The sequence below is a fragment of the Aythya fuligula genome, chromosome 3, assembly GCF_009819795.1.
Source record: "Aythya fuligula isolate bAytFul2 chromosome 3, bAytFul2.pri, whole genome shotgun sequence".
Taxonomy (NCBI): Eukaryota; Metazoa; Chordata; class Aves; order Anseriformes; family Anatidae; genus Aythya; species Aythya fuligula.
This window is the reverse complement of record NC_045561.1, coordinates 34,692,018-34,707,719: the sequence shown is the minus strand read 5'-3', so window position 1 is coordinate 34,707,719 and position 15,702 is coordinate 34,692,018. Positions and strand designations below refer to the sequence as shown.

Below are 15,702 nucleotides of genomic sequence, written 5' to 3'. Positions count from 1 at the left end.
GCTAAATAGTAGGCATTTGCTTGGATGTCACAAAAGTCATGGAGTTATAAACTGTGGCTATTGTGATAAGATTTATAGGACAAAACAAAACATAATCCCATAAGAAATTAAGCTCTATTTGTCTGCTACTCAAAAATAAAATAATTTTTTAAAAAATCTTTCTTTGTGGCTCAAGTTTTTTTAGTGTTAAACCAAGATTATCCATGTCACCACTTCTTGTATTCTATTCACCATGCCTGAGGCACTGAAAAAGCTACAGAACTTCTCAAAATGACTAAACTATAGTAAGACTGGCACTCTCCCATGCCTGTGCTCAGCTTGTGTGCAGTTGACAGGCTCATGGGGACAATGAAATCGTAATCTGGTACTCAACTTTATTCTCAGCTGAAAAATCAGTGGGAATGATAAAGTCATGCTTTCTCTGTAGGGAAAAACAGCATGAAACAGCAGGTCAAGTTATGATCTGACCTTCTGTTCCATTTGTAAAAAATATTTTCCTGCTGGCTGCAACTTCAGCTACATGTATGTTTGGTGGTCGCTGTCACTGGTCCTCAAAATAGTGTTTCACAGAGCCAAATGAGTGGGTTTATAAGAATCTATTCAGAGAAACACCTTGGGATTTGCTCTACAGCACTGATGAATGCAAAGAATGACTTTGGCTATCAACAATGTAAAATCAGATGTGACATCTATTCTCTTCTGATGTGAATTGGAAAAAGAATGTAACCACTACAAAGAAAGACCACAAGGTAGAAAAGTGACAGGAAAAACAATGAGTAGGTGGCTGGAGAACAGTCCATGTTAAAGAAGTGCTACCTTCCCTGATTTATATTACATCCTCTTCTCCACTGGTTTTCCTAATACACCATCAGAGATTGTCCCAGGAGTACTATTCAGTTACATCACTTCGCAGTGCATTGCCTCTATGCTACAATTGCTCTGAATTGGACCTTAGAAATAAAGGAAATGTCACTTCACATGCTTTCTAGAATTACTCATATTTTTTTCTCATTCTAATTTTTAAGTTAATTTTAGCTAAAGTTGCTCTACTTGTCCCTCACCCTTCTCTAGCCCCCTCTGCTCCTTGAGCAGGTAAGTGTAATAGTTTTGTTATCTTACTCACGCTGTTGAAAACTATGGCACTTGGGACTGTTACTGGAGAGCAATGTGTTTCAAAGTAAAATTAAGATTAGATTGTCTATTCTTCAATTTCAAATCCAGTCCTTCCCTGCAGAGTAATTCTTCCAAATTAAGAAAACCCACAAAAGTAACCAGCATGATTATGTAATCAGCCCAAGAGCAATGCCAGAGAATAAGAAACTCCTCTGTATCTTCTAGAAATGGCCTCTACTAGTCATAACAGCACAGCAAGTTAGCACTGCTCTTGGTGGTCCGGGCTGCTGGATCTCCGTAGGCATGAAATTATTCAGTCATGGCAGGGGCTTCTCAAGTGGAGGTCATGATCTCCTTGTTGTGCGAGAGAAGGGCTCCGCTGACAGAATTCATTTCTGATTTGGAGAAGACCAAGAATTACTCAGCTGTTCTGGGAGCATCCTACACAAAGGCAATAGCTGTCTTGACAAAGGAATGTATCTTATTTTTACAAAAAAGCTGCAAGTCCATGAAAATGAAGGGTTAATAGTACCTTTAAGAACATCTGACTGTGAAACTATTTTTAGCTTTCTATTCTTAAGGGGCCTTGAAGAAACTTCTCAGTCACTGGAGCCAAGGCTGTGGTGAGAACACACTGGACTGGAATCAAGAATCGCACCTTCCCCTTCTCCCCCTTCCACCTGACAGCGATCTCTTATTGCTGCTATAGTGCCGCTTTTTACATGCCAGAAAACCGCGAATTGAGCAAGCAGACTGGGAGGTGCTGGCAGCCCCAGATGATAAATACCATGGCAAAAAGAGTGAGGGGGGAAGACAGTGATTGAATGGGAAGAGAGATTGCCCACTGAACCCATGTATAGGAAAGAGAAGAAAAATTGGCTGCAAAGGGAAAAGGACAAATAACCCAATCACAGACAGTACAACAGAAGTAGGTACTCACATTTCAACAGGGGGGAATTGCCTGCCCCAGCCAAAACTGGGCCTCTCTTCAAGTCATGAACTTTATGTCAGCCTTCACTTTACAAGTACTTTTAATTCCCAAACATGGCTTCCTGCGAATGCAGCAGTATCTCTTCCCATTGCTGCCTTCCTCTTACCCCAACAACCCAGAAATAAGGGTTGGAAGACTTGCCTTTTCCCAGGAGGATCACTGACTAATTAGATGATGAACTGCTGGAGACAGCCAGAGAACCTGGTAGGCTGCTGGTAGGCCCCACAGTCCTTTCTCTATCCCCAGGATCCAAACCAAACTCAGGCCAGGTGAAGGGAAAATGAAGTCATCACTGCCTGTCTCAAAGCAGGTATGGGGGACTGGAGAGTCCTGGTTTAGTTTCTTCTAGATAGGTAATCATTTCACAGAAACCACCCAATGTGATTCCCCAAAAGCGGTCCCTTTGCCAGCAGTCCCATGGCAGGAGCTGCAGACAAACAGCAGAGGACATCTGCCAGAAGACAGAATTTTCCTCTAGGATGGTGCTAAGGCCCCGTGCCTGGAACATGTGGAAGAAAGTCACACATTAAAGTTGCTGCTGTTACCAGTATTGCCCCCATTGAGACACTGGAGACACTCAGAGTCAAACATCTGGAATGCTCCACTAGCATTACACTGTCTTGATTTTAAAAAGTCAAGTAAAACATAGCTTCCTGAAGACAGAGGGACACTGAAAAGTGTGGCTAAAGAAACCCTGGTTGAAAAGGCAAGAAACAGCTAACCACTGGAAGGACCTTCTTGGCTTCCAAAGACCTCTGTCTTGCCTCTCTTCAGCACTACCTGTGCCTCAGTATATCCAACAGGCAAGAGGTGCCAGCACCAAACTGAACATATGACTTTGTTCCTTGTAACAGATTTCTGTTCTTAGGGGCAGAGCATATTTATTTGTGCAGATAATGGGAGATGTTAAGAGACTGAGAGAAAAGAGTAATGCTGGCATTTAATCTTTATTTCCTCAAGCATTTTGTGAACACTGTTTTGCTATGTACCATGTCAGCCTTTGTGAGAGGTAGGTATTTTTAACTGCCATATAGACCTTCACAGAAATGAAGCAAACATGAGGCTGTTCAAAGCCATGCATATAGGTCAATGGCATAACCAAGAAGCAAATATGAGAGTTCCTAGATCTTGCACCAAACATGGTGTCCCACATTATGCTCTCCTACTTCAGGAAGGCAAGAGCCATTCCCCAGGAAGAAAATCACCATTCTCACTAAAGAAGGCTTCAGTATAGGGGAATCACAGATGACACATTAATTTGTAACTCAAGGGAGCATTCAGACCCATACCCTCAGCTTTTTAACTCCTACAGTTCAATATACACAGCTGCATCAATGCACCATTTGTACTGCTGTCTACTGAGATGGGAGTCTCTGCACTACGTACAGATTAAAAACAGGCAACCTAAGTCCAGCTTAAAGGGTTTTCATTAATAGCTGGAACATTTCAGCTTTGCTTGACAGCTCAACTCCCTCATCCTTAACTAGTCTGTCTTTTCCTTTGTTTTCCCAAGGAGTGCTTACGATACTTTAGGGTTGCATATAACAGTGCACTACCTGTTTACTAGTACTCCAAGAGGCACGTGAAACATTTTCTCAGCAGTCATCCATCCCCCAGTAAGAAAGAGAAAGAATTTTATTTTTCCTTCCAGTGCATGCCGTTTGTCAAACTGTCCTTTTACTCTCCAGACCGAGATCAAACAAGCTTTTCATTGGGCCTAAGTCTGCTAAGATCATCAGCAGGAGCTCCACATGAGAAGCTTTTATTTGTTTTTTCTTGGTTAATGCATTCTGGAAAGGAATGGAAAGGAACTGAAAAAGAAAGCGCACCTTCTCTTATCATAAAATATATAGTGCCCCTGATTCTGAGTGAGATGTTTTAAGTATGGAGCTTTGGAAACCTTCAGATACTTACAGCTTCAACAGCTTTCAATCCGGTCTTTATGTTGTTGACTTCCTTCTCCAGCTCTACCAGGCTGCACAGGAGACAGACACAGAGCAGATAAAACAAAAAGAGCAGTGTTACACAGGAATACAGGAACTGTGTAGCAGAACAGACCATTGGCCCATCAAGTCTGGTATCCGGTCTCTGGCACCAGCCACAGCAGATGATTAGAAATAAGGGGAAAGGGGTCTGTTCGTGCTCTGTGTTGCTTTTTGTATGAAATGTAAGATGAGGCAGATCCTGCTTGCCCGTGGACACATTAAAGATAGTGATTTTCCTGGGAAGAAGCAGGGGGTTGCCCTCAGAACATCTGCCCTGTGAGCTGAGCCTGACCCTCCAGCAAGGAGTGGCCAGCCTGCAAAAAACTGCCTGACACATTACAGGGTCCCCAGATTTAGCATACACATTACTGTGGTCTCAGATTGTCTCTGCATACAATTCATGAACCAGTCAACTATTAAGTTCCATTATAAGTATATTGACTTGTGATTTTCGTCTTCCTTATGGTCCAACATAGCTGATTTTTCCATCTGTATCTCTACCATATTGTAGTCCTTGCAAACTTGCACTGTAACTGAGCATATAAATTTACTGTTAATAAATACTTCCCCAGACACAACTGGCATACTGATTTTCTGCCCATCATATACAAACAAGAAACTTTCTCTAGGACTTTTATGAAAAAAGACATTTAATTTTCAGGTAACCAGTTGGCAGTTATTTGTGAGTCAGCAGGCATCTCCTCTAAGTATTTGCTAAGGAGTAGATTACACCTCTGAAACACCACTATAGCCTTAATAAATGTCTTTAGGGGTGAGCCTACTTTTTTTTTTTTTTTTTTTTTCTTTAACTCCTCTTTTAGTAGCTGGTGTAGTTCCCTGTACAAAGAACCATAGCTGGGCAAATAATATGCAAAGGTTATTTTTGAACAGTGCCAACAGTGCTTTGTAAAGAAAAAAAATGCTAGCATTTTAGGGGATGGCTTGTATATTCATTTTCAACAAACATCTACAGAAATTGAAAAAATCATCCTTGAAATTTGTGCAGACAATACAATTCTTTTGAAATTTCTGTGCAAAACTGATTTGTGCAAAATTTTGAAGGATCTTCTTGAAAATGACTTAATTTAGCCTCTGTGCCTAACTGACTCTAGTTTAGGATTATCCAGAAAATCATCCAGATAATTAAACAAATTCTCCAGAAAAAAATGGCACATGACATAGATGACCTGCCACAAAGTATGGTGAGTGAATTACAAACAACAACCACCCTAGTTACAATATCTGATTCAGAAACAGAGCAGATATAAACATATCTGAATAAAGTAGTCATTTTATTTACACAAATGGTTTTGGACAAAAATTCTCTGGTCATCTACATCTGAATAACATCAAAGATGTCAGCAAAGGCATTTCAGGTACCCCAGCTGGAGGGATGGCCATGCGTTTGTTAGACAGCAAAGAAAGAAAGAAAACAAATAATCATTAAGTTAACAGAAATCACTGGGAACTCCAGCTCTGGGAATAAGCAAGAGGATTAGACTTACTTGACTTTTGCTGCTTCTGGAAGATGCTGCAACTCAGATTGAATATCTAGGATATCTGGATAATTCTTCTCAAAGATCATAATCAAGTAGTGCAACAGTGTAATGTTCCTTTTAAAAAAAAAGGAAGAAATGAGAAGGAAAATGGTAATGAGTAGGACAAGGAAAGTGCGAGGATTGTGGCGAAACAGTGAAAAATATTTAGGTAGGAAATGTGCTTGACTGAGCAAAACAAGCAATAGAGCAGCAGTTAGCAGTTTTGTTATTGAAATAAAAGTAACACAGACAAAAATGAATTAGCCCTTTATGAACCATTCTTACTAAAGCCCCAAGCGATATATTCCACTTCAATTTATTCCAGAAACAACAGCATGCTTCCAGCCATCTGTGTAGATGGTATAATGGAAAAGAAAATTGCATAACACGCTATACTCTTCGTCCCGTATATTCCAGAGAATAAACAGGCAAAAAAACTAAAGTGATATCAACTATCAAGGCAGAAGTGAATTTGTTCTCAGAGGCAATGTGGAAAAAAATGAGTTCATTGAAAAGAAGAAAAGATTCTTGAAGACTAAAGAAGGTGCAAAAAAGATTCCTACAGTAAAATAGCTAAACTTAAGTATAGCTATATTAATATATATTTATATATATATTATATACATATATAATACAATATAATATAATATATATGTGTAATATATATAAAATACATTATTTATTATATATAATAATATAGCTATATTAAATATACTTAAATATAGGATGGTTCCCTACTACAAAAGCAATGGCAGCTCAAGTAGGAGTGGAAAAAAATAAGATTGAGGAAGATGCAGGACCAGGTTTAAGATTTGTAAAGTAAATGGTGAATTTTGTATGTAGAGAGAGCAGCCAGCCCTAACAGCTTCTTGAAGTGGGTGTTGTGTGGTTAACAGACAGGCAAGAAAGCATATGGTCACTGTTTCACACAGACTAGAGCCTGGGAACTGGAGAGAGCACAGAATCTGCAGAGGACATTTAATATACGGAAAATCAAGTCAAGTTACATTAAGGCTAAAAAAATGTTCAACGCTAGCTACACAAGTGTTAGCCTTGGAATATGGTAAGGACATCATGGTAGTCAAAACAGAGTCCTGTTATTTCAAACTCTATTAGGTAGGGAAGAATTTCCTATGGCTTCTTACAGCCATTATTTATTCTGTCACAACCTAAAGTCATTTCACCACAACTGTGGTCTCAGCAGGTCTCACAAGTCAAGAAAGGTGCAAGCTGGTATGAACCAGTGTAGGAAATCTCCAAGGGATTAGCACTGCTGAAGCCAAAGGTGATATTCTTTTCCCAGTCACAGATGGACTAATTCCCAGAACACTATGGGGATGTGGAGCAAAACATGGGGTAACAATATAAAGACCTGCAGCCCACATCCATAAACAATAAGCTCCAGCATATTCCCTTCTACTCCCCCCCAAAAACAGCTATTTTCCTTAACTGATCTAGATCTAACCAAACTCAGTCTCACTGAGCTATGCCTTGTGGTTCTATTGCTGGTGTAGGTAGAGAGCCAGTTTATGATAGTTCTGCATCAGAAACACATGCCATATTCCCACGTTCCACAGAATGTGTAAGACTGTGGTCAGAGATTTTTATGTTTTCTTTTTTTGCAAAACCATGACCATAAACCTTTGGTATAAAGGGCAAATTCCATAGAAATCCTCCTTCCCCCAAAACTTACTTCAGTTATTTGTGTAATACTATATTTTGTCATCTTTGCACAGTGTTACAGAAACCCAATCCAACAACAGATGTGCACTGCCCAAAGAAATGGCAAAATTTGAGCGGTCTGTTAATATCTGGTCTTAAAAGCTTCAGAATATTTTAGAATTAAAAGCACTACTTAAATGCTAAATTATTTTAAATGGTCTACAGAGTTTAAAAAACAACCAAAAAACCCCCTCACTTTCATTGCTGTGATAGAAGACGCAGCAGCACAGTAACTCATTTAGAGCCTTCTAGCCTACCTGTCTATGCTGGATTTGGTGTCTGCAATTTTGTTCAAGCTGGAGACTTTGAAGCCATATGCACTTCCCCTTTGGCCCTTGTTCATATAATTGCCAAAGGCCAGAACCACCTCCAGGAGTTGCCTCAAACGTTTGCTGCGGATGAGTTCTTTGGATGCCAGAAGAATGGCTTGAAAAGAGGGGAAAAAATGAACAAGTTATTGCACAGTGGCTGTTTTTAACATATGTTAACCCATAATTTGAATTGCCCTAAATGCCGATCTGACTAGTGCACAGTAAATGCTACAATGTAGTCTGCCCATGTACTGTCCTTCCCTCATCCACATGCCCAGAACCAGGACAACTAGAAGGAAGATGCACCCCATCTAACCCATACCTCTGAACCCAGGAGTGGGCTGTTCTCCTATACCTCCCACTCTAAAAACATAGGTAGAAAGAACAGGGGGAAGGCTTGATCTCATCTGAAAATGCAGAGTGGAAGACACTCTCCTCCTCTCTTTGATAACCGGAGATGTTGCACAGGAGCCATGCACCCCCTCCTTGTAAGCAACACATTTCCAGAATACCACCATCCCGAGGTACCTATCCTAACTGCCCCAAGGACAGGGATGGTGCAAAGACTAGGGGGTGAGAAGGGGAGGCTGACCTGCATGGAAAGGCCATAGAAACTTTTGGCAGCTCAGTAATACTTGGTAGTATTGACATATCTGTCAGGTCATATAAACAGCATAACAAGCACAATGCTGATTTTATTGAGTCAATGGGTGTAAGAAGCACGTCAGACAGAATTTGTTTCCCAGCGCATGACATGTCTTGGACTCACTGGATTTACAACCATAGCATGCAATGTAACAGCACTTCCTTTGAAGACAAGACTCTCTTGACCTTTCCTGCCCCTTTATCCAGCTCCTAACAGAGGCTTTAACTATACCTTCTACTTTTGGCTTTGCTTCTGCCAGCCTCTCTGGAAACTTCTTCTTAAAGAATAATGCTTGGAGCCGCTGCTGGTAGTGGTCAATCCTGTACAAAAAGTAGAGCAAAGTCAGAACTGAACTTGAACCATATTTTGAAGACCAGGGCCAGTACATTGCCTACATAAACTAATTGTTGGATTTGAGTTCCACAAAGTCTGTGCATGGGATTATGGACGTAGTTCAAAAATCTAACTCTACTTAATCAACACAGTTTGGAAAATGGAGGACCTGAAGGCATGAGGTCCAGATGAAAGCAAGCTGGAAGAATTCCCAGTACTCTTAAAATATGAGGGTGATGAGATTCCTTTTTGTGTGAACAAAGGAAGCAGAGGAGACAGATTTCTGCTTGTCATTAGGGGGCTGTCCTTAAATGACAGCATGAAGAGAGTTTATTATCAATAAAAAGTTTGTGTAAAGAATGCAAACATTTGTAATGTTTGTGGGCTTCGGGGAAACGCAGGGTATGATGCTGGCTCACAGACTCTTGTATATTCCCCCTCAGTGCTAGACAATCCATTTTCAATAACAATTACAAGTGCTTCTAGGAAGCACTCGGTGCATATTCACATAATGCATCAAACAGACCTGCTCATTTCAAAGAGGAAACGATCTGCCCGGGCCATGCGCTCGATTTCATGTTTATGCTCCTCCAACAGGTCGGTATCACTCTTCTCAGGAACAAACTTCAGTAGCTGGAGTGGCAGAGACAAACCAAACACCAAAATGAGAGATTTCTCTTCCACCATGGGGAAGCATTGCTTTGATTCAGCCATACGACTGTAACTTCAAGAAAGTGTAGCTGTGGCTACAAACCTGACCTTTGTTAAATCTCTGCTCGCTGTTCTGTCTTTATCCTTCCCTGACCCTATTAGATTCACTTTCGTTTCCAAGGGGGGTTCCCATTTCCAAATCCTAAAGGCCAAATGCTACTGTAGCTTACCAAGGGAAAGTACAGAAAGAACTTTGATTCCCACAGACTTACTTCAAGTTTAGCTTGGTGCAAACAGGAGCAGGATGCGTCCCAATCAGTGTGAACTACCCATCCTGCACACACAAAGACTCATCTATCTCTCTCAGGCCTGCCCTACTCTGTGGAAACAATAAACAATAACCAAGCCACTAGATGTGTATCTGACACTAGCTGCTATTCATGTGCTGACCTTAAAAGCTCATACTTTGACAGATTTTTGACATATCTGGTGGTAGCTGTGCTTTAGTCTTGTTATAAATATTGGCATGCACACAACCTCAGCACACACCCACATGGAGAAAACTGCTTGCAAGGCACACCAAGCACTTTGCTTTACACCACTTCTTTAATACCTTATCCCACCCTTCAAAAATGTAATATTCAAAGGTGTGGAGCATCAGAAGCTTACAGAGACTTTAAGAGCAGCTGCAAGCATTCAGTTAAGATGACAAGCAGGCTATAAATTTCTGAAATGGAAAAGCTTTTGTGTATGATTAAATACTGTGACTGCACACAAAGAAGGAATCACATTTGTCATGGAGCTGAGAACTTTGCACACTCCTAAAGAATTTTATCATATGCATCTTTGGTCAAAGTATCATCTTTCACTCTTTCACCCTCTATAAATGGGGGAAAAAATGGGGACAATGGTGGTTTAATTGTTTTAATTGGTGTTTTTTTTTTGTTTGTTTTGTTTTGTGTTTTTTTTTTTTTTTTTTTTCTTGGTTTCCCTACAAGCTATGCAGTGAACAAAGTGCAGAGGACAGAAGTCTCTCACTCCCTTTCTAACCATTCTAGCAAGAATGCAGGTTCTCAGAGGTTAGAGTCCATTGACATACATGGCCTGATTCATGACATTTCCCAATGGAAAAGCTGGGGGAGTGGGGTGAGGGGTAGAGGGTAGGGAAGAGATTAAGAAAAGAAAAAGATCAACAGTATAAAGAGTTACAGGAAAGTCACAGGTAAGAAGAGAGGGCATGAAAGGAAATCCCACACCAATAGTAATCATGTGTATTTTGCATCAGGAAAAGTATACTGTTATGAAATCCAAAAGCCCGAGGGATCAAATTCAAACTGAAATACACAGGGAAGGAAACACGAGGGAAGTATGTTTGATGACACTGGGAAAAATAACATGTCTCATGCTCCAGCATGCAGTGTAAATCTGCAGACATACCAGCAGAACCAGTACATATATCCACACACTTCAGCTGAAAAAAGGCAGTGAGAAAATTATCCAGAATAAGATATAGCTGACTGTAATCGTTCTCACCTGCTCAAGCATATCTTTTGCTAGGTCTTCTTGTTCATCCATCTTCAAGATTGCTTGTCTGATTTCTTCATTAGACAGCTTCAGCCTTTCAACAGTATCAATATTGTACCATTAGTGCAAAGTTTAAGTGACTCTGACAATTCAGAAAAAAAGAGGTCTGAAAAGCTGCTCTAAAAAAGCACAAAAGAACCAGAGGAAGGTCCAATATGAAGCTATGTTGTAAAGACTGAGATTTTCCAGATCATGTTTTCAGCTTTCTTTTTTTAAATCCCCTTCAGCTAATCAAACATCGAAGATTATACGTTGATTAAGAAGAATCAGGTCCTCACAGATTAAAAGTGCTTCCAACTTCCCTTGTATCAAAATACCTCCCTCATCAAGTTTTTACTGTACTAAAACCCCTCAAATCCACATGGCTAGTAAGTGATTGTTAGTCTACATTAGAGTTCACCTTGTTAGATTGTTAGTCTACAGTAGAGTTCACCTCTACTTGTAAATATTAAAGAGTCTCCCAGGGTAACAAGTAATGACACTGATCTTTCCCTAACAGATCTGAGAAAAGGGTTTCTGGTTGTGCTTGGTAAATTCATTCTGTCAGCAGTCACAGATGAAAAAGGAACTGGACAGCACAGAAAAGTCTGTACTTCATATCCAATATGAAAACAAGCCTAAAACCAAGATCTTATCCAAAGTATTAAAAATATATTATCCTTCCCATCTATTTCTGTCTATCTGTGTGCAATGAGTAGGGGTAATCAGTAAAAAGAAAACAGAGAATGAATTAAAAAATCCTCAAGGTCTCCACTTGAAATCCAGGGCATACCAGAAACCAGTCAAAATTTGTGATAATAGAGAGGATGTTTGATAGTTTGCCTGAAGTGAACTTAGTAGTTCTCAGTGTGGGAGACAGCAAATAAATGTGCAAGCAAAAAAATCTGTCCTACCATCCCGAAACCCACAACACCCTCATCACTGACTAGCAGAGTAGGGCAGAACTGAATGAACTATAAAGAAAAGACTATCCACAAGAAAATCTCAATCTGGGGACCGAAACAGGAAAGTGTGAAAAGAAATATTTGAGGAGTGAAGTCTGCAGTCTCCATGGGGCTTCTACAATCAATATAATTAATTAACAGCAGAAAGAGAAAATACAAATATAAATGAGAGGCAGGCTGATGCATGAGCCAGAATGTTTTTGTCTTCTGTGTTAACAAATTCCATGTTGAAATTTCACATTGCTAATGCCATTTGGATGGAATCACATTTTTGGAACTATGTAAAAGCAAAAAAAAAAAAAAAAAACAAAAAACTTTATTTGTACAGACAGGAAATATTACTAAATCTGAGAAACTTAGAACATTTTAATATTGCCCAATATAACCAACAGCTGGAAACTAAAATATGAATCAGCAGACATTTAAAAGCTTTTAAATATTACACCTCTTAATTAATTACTTGCACTCTGTTCCTAACTAGTCATTTTGTCTGTTTTTGACAAGGAGGGCAAACTGATACCTTCTAAGTAAGATAAAGGCTACTGAATTTCCAGAAAACCTACGAAATCAGGCCATACTTGGATGAGATAGAAGGATCAAAAGTTTTACAGTGAAAGGCTGGAAACTTTTAGCTTTGAGTCATCAGTTTGATTCCGATCAAAACAACAAACCTCAGTACAAGGGCTTTTGCAAAAGTCCTACTGTCTCAATCAGAACTCCGAAGGGTTTCTTTTTGCTTTAATAATCATGAATTGTAAAGTCCATGGTTGTGTGACCCAGAGCTGATCAAACCTTATTACCACATGACGATTCAGAAGCATGTTGTTGGGTGCAGGCCTGGCTCCTAGCAGTCACGCATACACATGTCCAGACAATTTGGTGCCTACAGTTTGGAAAGTGTTACAGTGCACCTTTATTTTCCAGGATCTGGCCTTCACACAGCGGACATGTATCTTGTGACACAGGCACATAGCCTGTCAGAGGAGACACAACAGGCCAACTCATGAACGCCAGCATGTTGTGTTTTTTTTTTTGTTGTTTTTGGTTTGCTACTGTCACCTAAAGTTTAAAAAAAAAGGGGGGGGGAAAGGGTGAGTTTCATGGTTTTTTTTACGCAAATAACTCAAGCAATTATTACACTGATCACCCCTTACATCGAGCAAGTTCCTCTGTGTGTTTGGGGGTGCAGTAAACAAGACCAGCTAGAAAGGTTTGAGGCACATTAATACCACAGAAGGTGTAGCTCACATTACTGCTGATCTCGCTATTCTGTCCAGGAGCCTGAGGACTTCAGACTCCAAGCTTCTCTGTCTGCCGCCATTCATCACCACTAAATACACTTTAAAACATCATCTGTTCAAAAATTATTGAGAGCCCCAAGGACAGACAGTTATACAAACACTTTGATTTCTTGAATGATGCTGTGCCCTGCCATCTGGCTTGGATGGTTTAGCCCACAGTAGAGAGAATCAGAAAGCTTGCCAGCCCCCTGCTGAAAACAGTTTAACTTAGTCACTTACAGGCCTGTAATGGGGTCACAGTGCCTGCAGGTGTGCATCCTCAATTATTACCAATCCAATTACAAGTACAGAAGAATTTATGGCAAAGCAAGATTACTTTTCTGAAGCGGGCTTGTTCCTTGTTGGAAGCAGGATGCGTTTCAAGAGCTGCAAGCATCAATAGCACAAAACAGGGGTCTTCCCAGTAAAAACTGGCTGGAATACTGACCAAAGAGTTGTTACTCAAGTGATTCTTCATCTATTTTTCAAAATTCATGCCCAGCCATGCAGTAAGATCTTAAAGATGGCCAGTGGTAATGTGAAACACATGTGCTGCTTTAAACAGAAACAGGTGAACTGATTAAGAGGAACCTAAAGCAGATGCATAAAATCTTTCCATTTAGAACTGAATAGAGGCATCCTCAGAGCTAAAACTCACGTGGGACAGACATCAAGTTAAAGTGGAACTATAGCCCAGAAATTTACACTATAGAAATTACATTTCAGTAATTCCAGGATCTATTGGAAAGCCTGCAATGACTTTCTTACAAGGTTTGCAGATCCAGGCTCTCTTCCTCCAGCTGCTGGAGATGACTCAATTCAGAACAATGTACAATCCAAGCTGTATTCTCTCTGCCTCACACTTCTTAACCAAATCAGGGATCTAACTCAGGAAGCAAACGTGACCAGAATAAAATACTGTGGCCCTTTCCTCAGTTGCAACACATTCATTCATTGACAGTGGTTTTGTTTAACACTGACCTGATGCTGGTCAGATGAGCAACAAAAAGGATCTTTACAGAGAATGCTCCCTCCTTCTCCCCTTACCCATACATCTGGTGGCAGCGTATGGAAGTCCAACTGCTTGAGTCATCTTCAAGCAATGTTAAAACTCAACAAGTACCAAATAACTTCTGATATGGTACTTAGCCTGCCTCCCTCTATCCCCTCCGGCTTCATAAATAATCTCTATTGACTCTGCAGAGTAATTCATCACTAATCTCCCCAGGACACCTCGGCTGATTTAACACCAGCTTCACTTGCAGACATCAAGTGGTTTATTGTTTCATCCTCTCGGAGAAAGCCGGCAGCCTGACTCTGAACATGCCTGGGAGACATGTTGCAGTTTTACATCAACTTCCCTTACAGACATCCAGCACTCGCTCATTTTTCCTTCTTAAATATACCCATTGATTTAAGTCACAGTAACCTCCCCCCTTCATTCCTCCCTCCCATGGGTCAAAACAGAATATTTGTCGCTCATTAACCATCTAGCCCACAGAAGAAAATGTGAGTCACTTCATGGGTTTGTTCCTTGGATCTTGCTTAGCTTTTGAGAAAGAAGTGTGGCTGCCTGCTACCAGAGAGCCCTGAATCTTGTTGCAGCTACATTAATATCCCATACCACATGGATTGCATTCCCACTCTTCCTTTTTCTTTGGAGAAAGGGACTGGTTGTCATTTACTGAGACCATTTCCTCTTCTAACTGAACTGAACCACAGTGCTTCCAAAGATGCTAGCAGTAGTAGTTGTGACGCTGCTGCTTGTACAGAGGGCAGCAGTGAAATAGCCCTTGCCCCTTCCTCATGCATGAGCATGATCCCACACACATGCACATACTTAGCTGTATCCTAAAGCCAGTTTGTACGGCTCATCCAAATCTTAGCTTTTGCTGACTGCAGACTTCTCCATCTCCACAACTCATTTCGCACAGTCTCCTAGTTAATTCGCTCCCAAACTTTGGGACACGAAGCTTCTCTAACTCCTGAGCTCTCCTAAGGTCCTGTATGACTGCCAAGCTGCATGCTGATGTTAAATAGCTACCTTCTGGGAATACTGTCTCTACTTCAGAAGAAGCATTCAGGAATGTCAGGCTGTCAGGCTAGTCTAACTGCAAATTCACCCAGAAGATACTGAAGCCTTTTTTTTTTTTTTTTTTTTTTTTTTCTTTAGCACTTCATTGTGAAAGTATTTTGCTAAGTGCATAAAGAAACAGGCCTTTCTTTTACTCCTTCAGAGAAAGCTCATGAGTGGCAAAGATACTTTCCTTCCAAACACTCTCAGTTTCCTGCTGTGAAGGATCTGAGATGGCCATCTTTCCAAGCCAAGCAGAGCAAAGCAGGGACAAACTTGACAATCTCCAAATTACAGTGGTGTATTGATGAGACAGTGGTTCATCCTTTGTGACAGCCCTATGTACTGGTTCCTGGTCATGGTCTAAGACAGGACAGCATTGGCTGACGTGTTCAGTTTAACCCTGGGGTTTATCATACTCTGGATAGCAGTTAAAGTCATTTATTGTGGACATTTACTTAAAAACAAAAAAATCCTCCAGGAAACCAAGAAGTGGTGTTTATTGCCTAGTGTTTTTCAAGGCAGCACAT

General features: G+C 40.5%; 1 protein-coding gene across 7 annotated transcripts in view; it reads right to left on the bottom strand.

The window, feature by feature from the left end:
- The window catches only part of DAAM2 (dishevelled associated activator of morphogenesis 2), a 190,849-nt gene that overhangs the window by 11,727 nt on the left and 163,420 nt on the right, over nt 1–15,702 (bottom strand). For all 7 annotated transcript variants that reach the window (XM_032185840.1, XM_032185843.1, XM_032185845.1 and 4 more), the window contains 6 exons: nt 10,824–10,908; nt 9,166–9,272; nt 8,538–8,626; nt 7,607–7,775; nt 5,595–5,702; nt 4,019–4,079 (listed from right to left, as the gene is read on the bottom strand). In XM_032185840.1, the coding sequence (XP_032041731.1) occupies nt 4,019–4,079; nt 5,595–5,702; nt 7,607–7,775; nt 8,538–8,626; nt 9,166–9,272; nt 10,824–10,908 (619 nt within the window). The remainder of the gene's footprint in view (nt 1–4,018; nt 4,080–5,594; nt 5,703–7,606; nt 7,776–8,537; nt 8,627–9,165; nt 9,273–10,823; nt 10,909–15,702) is intronic.